Source organism: Gavialis gangeticus, unplaced genomic scaffold (assembly GCF_001723915.1).
Source record: "Gavialis gangeticus isolate Ggan-Ray unplaced genomic scaffold, GavGan_comp1, whole genome shotgun sequence".
NCBI classification, from domain to species: Eukaryota; Metazoa; Chordata; order Crocodylia; family Gavialidae; genus Gavialis; species Gavialis gangeticus.
Genome location: NW_017729011.1, coordinates 8856610 through 8865965, shown reverse-complemented (window position 1 = coordinate 8865965; position 9356 = coordinate 8856610). Strand labels below are relative to the sequence as shown.

At 44.7% G+C, this 9356-nt stretch overlaps 1 protein-coding gene across 2 annotated transcripts in view; it reads right to left on the bottom strand.

Annotated features, from left to right (window-relative positions):
* TMEM268 (transmembrane protein 268) overlaps positions 1-8145 on the bottom strand; it is a 17861-nt gene extending 9716 nt beyond the window's left edge. The window contains exons 1-3 of one of the 2 annotated variants that reach the window (XM_019510500.1): positions 7753-8145; positions 6609-6713; positions 4060-4412 (exon numbers count right to left, since the gene is read on the bottom strand). In XM_019510500.1, the coding sequence (XP_019366045.1) occupies positions 4060-4156 (97 nt within the window). In that variant the 5' untranslated portion in view covers positions 4157-4412; positions 6609-6713; positions 7753-8145. Of the gene's footprint in view, positions 1-4059; positions 4413-6608; positions 6810-7752 lie in introns of those variants that run through there. The other variant, XM_019510502.1, reaches the window with a different exon arrangement.
* Between the last annotated feature and the right edge of the window lie 1211 nt (positions 8146-9356).

Sequence of the window (9356 nt, the reverse complement as noted above, 5' to 3'; positions counted from 1 at the left end):
GGGCAGGGGAAGGGTCGCTTTTCCCCATGCTCAGCTTTTCCCTGGGGTCCTCCCCTGCCCTTCCCCCCCTCCCCTTACCTGAGTTTCCCACGCCAGAGCAGCCACATGGTCCCAGGCAGGGCAGGCCCTGCTGTTGCAGGAGCCCACCAGGGCTTCACCTGGGTCTTACTGCCCCTGGTTCCTGTCATTTTTGATGGAAACCAAGGGCAGATAAATCTTAATTTTCTAAATTTTTTAGGGGCCCTGCAGGCCAGATAGAATGGGCCAGATCCAGCCCGTGGGCCGTATTTTGCCCATCCCTGTATTAGAGCATTCCCAGATATGTTCATCAGGATGCCTGGAGCTGAGGTAGTCCTCCTGATGGGGCTTCCCTGAATCCATGGACTCGAGAAACACTGGGGTATTCAACAACATGTTATGAACTCAGGCCAAGTTCCAGGAAACCCTGCCTTTAGTGAACAAAAAGTTCATCCAACCTGAGATGTTTTAGAAGAACATTTCAGCTAGGGACAGAAGTTACACGTAACCGGTTTAAGTAAACAAAAACCAGTTTAAATCTGTAACAGAACATATATTCAGTGCACATAAACCAGTTTCAAAATGGCTGAAACTGGTTTGACATAAACCTGGTTGAATGTAGTATTAGACTTAACTGATTTGGGTCAAACCGGTTATGGAACTTCTGTCCCAGACCCCTTCCTGGTTTAAATTAAATCAGAGTCCCCCAGCATCCCAGATGCTTTGCAGCCCTGGGCTGGGCTGTGCTGTCTGCTCCAGAGAGCAGGGTTGACCCCACCCCTCTTCCCCTAGCCTGAGCACTATCACTGCTCCAGCTGGCTGAGGAGTTGGAGACTGCAGGCACATCAGCACCTTCCTGATTTCGCCCTGCCCCATCCCCCCTCGCAACTCGCAGCTCAAGTAGAGATACCCCCCCACTCCCTACCTCCCCTCTCCCACAGCATGGAGCCCAGCCTGTATCTGGTGACATTCACACCACCCCCATGCTAGCTAATGCTGAGAGGTGTCTGTGCATGTGTGTCTCCTTGTTTCTCTGGGAGAAAGGCTAACAGAACAGTGTCTGCTTAGGGCTTTTTGGAGCTAATCAACAGGTCAGCTAGTAATGTCCCTCCATTCCTTCCTTGGAAAAAGCTTTTAAGAAGAGCTTGAACTAATGAGAGAGGCTTTGTTTTCTTGATGGGCTGATAAATGTTGTGTTACCAGCTCCCTGCTGGCTCCCTCGCCTGTCAGGTTTTCTGCAGACAGTATGAAGAAGCAGGGAGTGCCTTAGGGTGCTAGCCAAGGGCCAAGGTCTGGCAACACTCCTATCCCTTGAGCAGCAAGCCAGAAAAAGCCTGGGGTTGTGCCTGGGATTGTGCAGGCAGGGGAAAACCCATCCCTAATCAAAGCATCCTGCCCAGGCCTGACCACACCCCCCACCCCTTAGCTCAGCATTGTAGAAGGGATGGGAGGGCTGCTGTAGCACCTCCCCCACTCCACCTATCTCCTAGCCTGAGCCACCACAGGCATGTGCCTGTATTTCTTTATTTAAAAGTGAATGACTATCCACCTCGAAATCTGTTCAAGCTCTGCAGGGTAGACTAACTTGCAAAAATTGAATCAATTCAGACTTTTTTGACTGGCTGTCCCTAGTCTTCAAGTTCAATGAATCAACATTGTCTGTTTTGTTCAGTGCTGTTGATTTACTTCCATTCCCTCAATGGTGGGCCAGCCAGGGGAACTTGGGACTGCACTAAATTATGCTGGCTGCAGCACTCTCCAATGGACTATTGCACTGGCTAAGAATAAGGCAGAATTCTGTGCACTCGGCCCCACCCCACATAAATCCAGCAAGCACCCACCTATTTTCTACACTACCCAACAATTGCCTCAGGCCAGGGAACAGCAAGGAAACCAAATTCCTTCTCAGACCGTGAGGGTGTGATCCATCTACAAGAAAAAACTGAAGAGTAAGCGTATTTCAAGATCTGTTGAGTATGTGAAGTAACAATACTCCGTTTGGTTTCTGAGTTAACTGTTTCATCACAATACAGCACTGTGGTCTAGTCCAGTGGTTCTCAACCTTTTTTGTACCAAGACCCATTTGTAAACATTGATGGCCAGTCCCAACCCAGTGCCTCTCACTTTCAACTCACTGACCCCCGCCCTCAGGCTCCTGCCCCCAGTGTGTGGGGCAGGGGAGGGCCCAAACAGCCCCTAGCAGCCCCTAGCAGGCTGGAACTCTGAAAGCCTGCAAGAGAAAAGCTATGGTCCCCACATCTTTCTCCTTTAAAGAAGAATTCATTTTTTAAGTTTGTTCACAACCCTTTCATATATTCTCGAGACCCACTTTTGGGTCGCAACACTTGGGTTGAGAAACACTGGTCTAGAGGATTAAGCGCAGGAAAGACATGAAGCCACTTACTCATCTTGTGACTTGGGCTAGTTACTCAGCACAAAGTCTAATAATATTGGGTACCTGACTTTAAATGTCCAGGATTTTCACAGGGGCTTAAAACCCACAGCTGAAGCTGGAGTTGACAAGAGCTGCAAATGAATGCTCAGCACCTCTGGAAATCAGGCATTAGCTCCTGGATGTCTCAAGCTGGGCAACCAAAAATGACAGTACTTAGAATGAGCAGACATTTCTACAGATATGACTATGGCCTGAATTCCAGAGGGCTTGAGCATCTGCCACCCTTATTCATTTAATTTAGGAGTCACTTTGAAACCTTGGCCCCTTGTCCTGCAGCTGGGGATTTGCATGGACAAATCACTTCAGTCTGTTGTAGAATCATAGACAAGCAGGGCTAGAAGGGACCTGCAGAGGTGATCTAGTCCAACCCCTTGCCAGAGGCAGGGTCATTCCTATCCAAACCATCTTACACAAATCCATTGTCTAACCTAGCAAAACTACACAATCAACCCAGACACAACACAAGACATAATGCCCTAATCTGCCACAGATAAAGGAAGTGGACCACAGCAACCACTATCCTATTGCTGCAAAAGTTGTTAAAATACCCTCCAGAGATCCCAGGATGAGGGCCACACCCCCTGCTAGAGGAAGACAACTCACCCAACCCCTTTCCCCAACAGTCCATAACAATCTGACCATGGAGTAAAATTTCTTCCTGAACCCAAATATAGGGATTGGTCTGACCCTGAGTGGAGGGGCAAGATCCTCTAGCCAAGGGACTCTGGGTTTAAGTTCCAGCAGGAGCACTGGCACATCCAAGACAGAATCCCCAGCCCTGGATGCAACCAACAACCAATGTTAGTGAGGAAAATCAGCAGCAGGCAGGGAAAAAATTCCCTCCTGGTTCCATGCAGCAACCAGCAAAGCTCAGAAAAATGGGAAATACCCATAGCAGAACATAAGCATACCTATGCCTAGATCATTCCTAACCAATACCTGTCAAGTTTCTTCTTGAACACCTCCAATAATGGAGATTCAACAACTTCCCTTGCAGTCTGTGCATGAGACATGTTATATAAGGATTCATTATTATTATTATTATTATTATTATTATTATTATATAGATTCAGAACTATGGTCAGTCTGTAAAGGAGTATTGCATTATCCAACATAAGCTGAGGAAGGGGTTCATTTTACAAATAAAGGCCACGATTTTCAAAACTTTCAGTGCCCAAGTTGAGGAGCTGTAAATGATCCTGATTTTCAGCATGTGGACACTCACCATTCCTAGAAAATCAGCCCTTTTGATAGGGTTCCAAGGTAAGCCCTCCAAAACAGAAAATGAATAAAGATCAAAGTCCACCAAAGCCTATGAGACCCATCAGGCTAACATGGCTAAGGCACAGCCAACTGTGGCTAGCATCATGTTAGGCTGCCTTTGACTCCCTGACCAAGTCCATTTACAGCTGAGCCGACCAGCAGCGGCATTTAGCTCAAGTCCAGAACAGGACATACTCATGTACCAAGATGCTGCACCCAAGATAAAAGATAAACAACCCTGAAAAAATGCATCTTCTCTTAGTTTAATGATACTTGATTCAATATTCATTGTTTGTAATTGGCAACTTAGGTTGTTTGCTTACCTTTCACTAAGTGGTTCTTACAGTAGAAGATGGAGGAAGAGGGAGAAGACAAGGAACCATTTTTCTCAGCTCCATTTGCTTGGCTTTCATGTGACATGGTGAATAAAATGTCTCTATCAGGATCTCTTAGCTTGACTGTTATAAATCAAACACTCCACATTCATGAATTCCCTCCTTTCCTCTTTTATTGCAAGGAAGCAGCCAGGAAAAACCAAGTCAGCGTGTTAAAAAAAACATTCTCCTTGTTGTGGAGTAGATTATGATTTTTTTTTCACAGTGAAGAGTAATCTCATTGTCTTCAATAGGGCTATTAACAGGATCTTTTCTGCCTGCGCAGGAGTCACAATTTAGCTCTGCAAGAAAGAAAAGAAATGACGACACTTTGGCCTCTGCTTCTGTTTCTGAAGGAATATGGTATACACCCAAACAAGTGTTGTTAGGTCATGCCTCCCCACAATCCTCTGAGACCAACGTATACCCAAGACATGCCATATTAGTATTGGCTTCTTTAGGCATTGTTTCCACATGTACACATTTTAATCAATAAAACAACAAGAAAAATCATCCCATAATTAAACACTACTGTTTACACTGTGCAGGCAATTAGTCAGTTAATGAGCCTGATTTTGCTTCTCCTGAAGCCAACAAGAGGTTTGCCATTTTCCCCAATGAGAGAAGGTCAGGGGAATTGTAAATATACACCTGCCAAGTTCTGCAGTCACTGAAATACCGAACCATTAATGTTGGGCAGTGCACAAGTATAGTGCAATGCATGGGTAGAGGAGAAAGGAAAACCCAGTTTAGATAAGGAATACACAAATAGACATTTAGAGCGCCTAAGAGAAAGATATGTTCCGAAACAAGCTAGAACTTCCAGCTGGAACCTAGAGAAATGTTTGGGGAAATGTTTAGCTTAAAAAACCATACAAACTATTTTCATGTTCATTTTTCAATACACCTCTGCCCTTCATTTGCAAGTTCCAGATGGTGCCCGAAGCAGATGTGACCCTGCTCCACAGCAGAGACAGAGACCGTTCCATCCCATTTTCAGTTAAATGCGGCTGAATCAGAAAGCCTGTACATTTCAGATCAGTTGCCAGCATCTCCGGATGTTCCTCCAAACCAAACATCTGAACATGTGCACCACAGTCACATTACACCCCGGCACTCATTTACATTTCTAGCAAAATCGACATAATTCTCCACAAATACCCATTGCTTCTTCAGCCCATTTCCCATCTCACCCCTAACCCAGGTTCCCAGACTGTGGCTGCCATCCTTAGGAGTTTCGACAGGTCTCCCTTGCCAAACACATCAATGCCACTCCCCAGTTACACGCAGGATTGCTGTAATAGAATCCATAAGTATAAATGAAATTTAATCCAGTTAAATGACTATATCATATTCATCAGCTGAAGCACAGTCAAACAGGAAATTGATGCAACATGTGCTATGTGAAAAGATTTCTATGCTTACAGAAAGTGCCTGCAAAGGGCAGAAAACTCAGTTAAAGGAGTAATGCTCTAATACTCTGGCATAATGAATGGTGCACTTGTGTCTGCATGTATATACCATTTTAAACATTTTTCCTCCTGCCTGCTTAGCTGGTTGCGTGTGTACTCAACCTTATCAAAACAAGAGATCTAGTATTGGGGGGTGAGGGGCACCACTGAAAAGTAGCTTTCTTCTGAGAGCTCATATGTACCCACATGTGCCCTGCCGTCATCCCATTGATCCCACCCTCTGGCACCAGCTCAAATGAGTAACATGCTTGGTTTCAGAAGTAAGCTTCTCTGCACCTCAGTTTCATTGGAGAAACTGAGGCAAAACAAGCACATTGCCCAAGCTTAAAAGGAAAGTGATGAATATTTTTCCTCCTCCCCCCAGCACCTTTTACTTTAAACCCAGCACTTCGGTGGGAAACAAGAGAGAAAACAAGAAAAAGAAAAACCACAGAATAGAGTGTATTTTTCCCTATACAAACACAAAACACAGCATCAGTGCTGGGGTCATGTAAAGCTACAGACAAACCAGGATTCTCTGGTTTAGGCATTTCAGACTTTTCAGTCACCTGGGATGTGCTTGCCTTAGGAGACCACTTCAAAGGCAACAGCTAGTTCAGAGCGGGAAAACCTACCTCCTGTTAACAGACAGCAGACAGCATTGACAGCAGCTGCAGGGAAGGTGCAGACAACATAGCTTTATAGTTTCCTTTCTGCCCAGCGTGCATCTCATTTCTCTTGGCTCGCTTTTATCACAGAAGTAATGCCCCTTTTGGGAGGTCTCTCTTCCCCACACTCTTCCCCCTCTCTACCTTCTCCTCTCCCCCCACATTAACATTAACATTCTCTCCCTCACTGCCCAAGCTCCCAAGGGCTCTACCCTTATCTCCTATTCACTCCCTAAGATCTGCCAGAGCTTCTCCTGTGACTACTTAATTTGTCTCCTCAGTCCACGCTAAGCTACTGCATTTCCATTTATGCCATTCCATATTTTGGCTAAACTCCAGATTAGACCCCCCACATAATAAGGGGATTCAAAAAGCTTACCTGGTCCAATCATGGTTCAAATGAGCTCTACCCTGGTCATTCTTTCTTCTTTCTTTGTATGGGAATATCCAACACTGGACACTTTGTGCCTTCACACTGTTCAGCCTTGGGACAAAAAAGTCTTGGTTATCTGGGGTGCTTCAGCTACTGTACAGAGCAGCGACTGCAGGAATAAATCACTCTTATTCCCCATAACTCTCAGGGCCAAATAAGTACATTGGTGCAACCACTGAAGTCAACAGGCTTGCAACAGACATAGATGGGCCCCCACCCAGCTTCTCACTTTCATTACCCTATGTTGCAAGCACTAGCTTGCTACATATCTCATGTGCGTGTGAGTTTAACCTCTGCCATATTTTACATAAGAGTTTTAGCCCTCTTGAGTTCTCCAGAAGTGTTTCAATATCTCTCATAATAGTAGAAATAGACTCAAGCTGTAAAATTCGGACCCAGTAGATTTCCTATTTAGAGGAGTTCAAATCTAGGTTATACCCTACAGGTCTAAAGTTGATCGCCGGGATGGTCCAAAGGCTGCACTTGCCCCTAAACAAAAGTGTGGCTCACATTGAACCCCTAACCAAGTTTTATAACTTAAAGCAGGAAGTTATAAGTAGGAGTAAAGTCAAAGTAAAGTTTTAACAATGGGGCTATGGGTTGGTGCCTGAAGGTCAACCACTGTAAAAATAAATGTTGAAATAGTCAAGCGAAACTTGTTTCATGGACTGCAGTCATTTCCAGGGTGGAGACATTCCTCTAGCCAGGCCTGGCTTTGATGAAGGCTTCAATTCACTGTTCTTGCTGAATGCTGTACCCTTATCCATCATGCCCCATACCAGACACCGCAGTGTCACTGCTGGTGAGTGATACACCACCATGCATAAATTCCCATATAACAAGTCCAGTGAACAGAGATGGACAGTGGTAGGCATGCTGTTTGTTTTCAAGAAAAGCACAACTGCCGTGCAGATCTCCCTCAGTGATTAACCAAGGGTGTGCAAACTCTCCCCTGCATGAGATACTTAGAGATCAGGAAATTCACTCAACAGCCCAAGGGCCCAGAGTGAAGCACTTTGTGTCATAACATATTTGGCAAAGTCATACAAATCACAGACAAATATAGATAGGAAGAATGGGAACCACATACCCAGGCCTGAGAATTCGCTGAGTAGTCACAAAAACGAGATGTTTCAGTAGGGTATTTCCCTGATTTCATTTACAAATATATATCTCTGTAGAGAAGCCAAATAAAAGTGCTTTAGGGGCTGAATCCCAGGTCCTTGTTCAGCAATATTCAAATCCATTTCAAAACAGGAGAATGCACAGTCACCCGGGCCAAACGGCAGACATGATATCACCTCCCTCACTGCTGCATCCAAGCCAGCTTCTCCCTGAAAAACGGAACGTGATCAAATATAAAACCAGAAGGGGTCTCATCACAGTTTTCTTTCCATCTCAGTCTACTGCATTACAGGAAAATGATTGCAACTTCCCTAAGCACAGGGGCAGTGCAGGAAGAGAAGAGGTTCATTTTGAATGGTCTGTAGTCATGATCTTGCTGGATAATTGGGACATACCAAAACCAGACAAATATAAACGGCTTTACAAAGGCAGAGACTAGATCTAAGGGCAGATCTTGGCATTTCTTCATGTTAGTGCATACGGATCAAAATTTAAGAAAACAGTTCTCTTTACTGCATACATTCCCTAGAGAATATGATCACATCATTCTCCTGTAACTGAATTCCTCTGCTCTAGTTTACTACAGACATTGTGGGCAATGTGTTAATTGAATGGCAGAGCCGCATTGAAACCAGATTTGACGTCATACTTGTTATCTGCATGGGACCTTATATTGGCAACTGCAGGCTGATAGAATAAAAGCATCTGTTCCGCTTGGTAAATCAGACACTTTCTTTGTCACTAGCGCACAGGATCACTTCCCCCCACAAACCCAGCCATGCCAAAGCTTGCAATGCAACTGCATCAAAAGGAATAATTGTGCTTTCCTCCTCTTCTTGCCTAGCAAAGGATCCAGGGAGAGCAATAAAATGGTGACATAATGTTTAGAAAGAAGACTGGGAGCGCGCTGTTAAAAACGGCCTGTGGCAAACCACAGATGGGGTAATAAACATGAAACCAAATCTCCCTGGCTGCTTAACTGCTAATTTGTGCCAGTGCATAAACTGTACATATCAGTCTTTAGCAAAAATTACAGTTCAGAGCCAAAGCTTCACCCTATTTAAGTAGCAAAATTCCACGGTTTGCAAAGGAACCAGGACCTAGCTGTTAGGAACAAATCCTACTTGCCACTCTGATGGCTGCAGAGGGGTCTTAGATGTAGTAATTCAATTATGCTAATGGGGGAAAAAACTGACCCCCTTGCCTAGGTTACCCATGCTCCCTGCAAATTACTGCGTGCCAGGGCATATGCTCCCTACTTGCTATTCTACAACTACATTGGAGTGGACTACAGCTAGTGGATCTGTCATGATGTATATCCATCAGACACTGCTGCTTGCCAAGCTGGAGTGCTTGAGCTGCAAGAGCTTAGTACAGTATGGATACTTGGGTATTACTTGTCTGTTACTCTCTAGCCTTTCCCACGTGGAGATTACCAATGCTAAGAAGCAATATTGAATTTTATTAGTAGACGTTTAGGACAACTAATCTAAAGGTCCCCAAAGTCACAAATAAAGAGACTGAACTCCTATGACTAACATTAACTGAAGAAATACTCAAAATCACAAC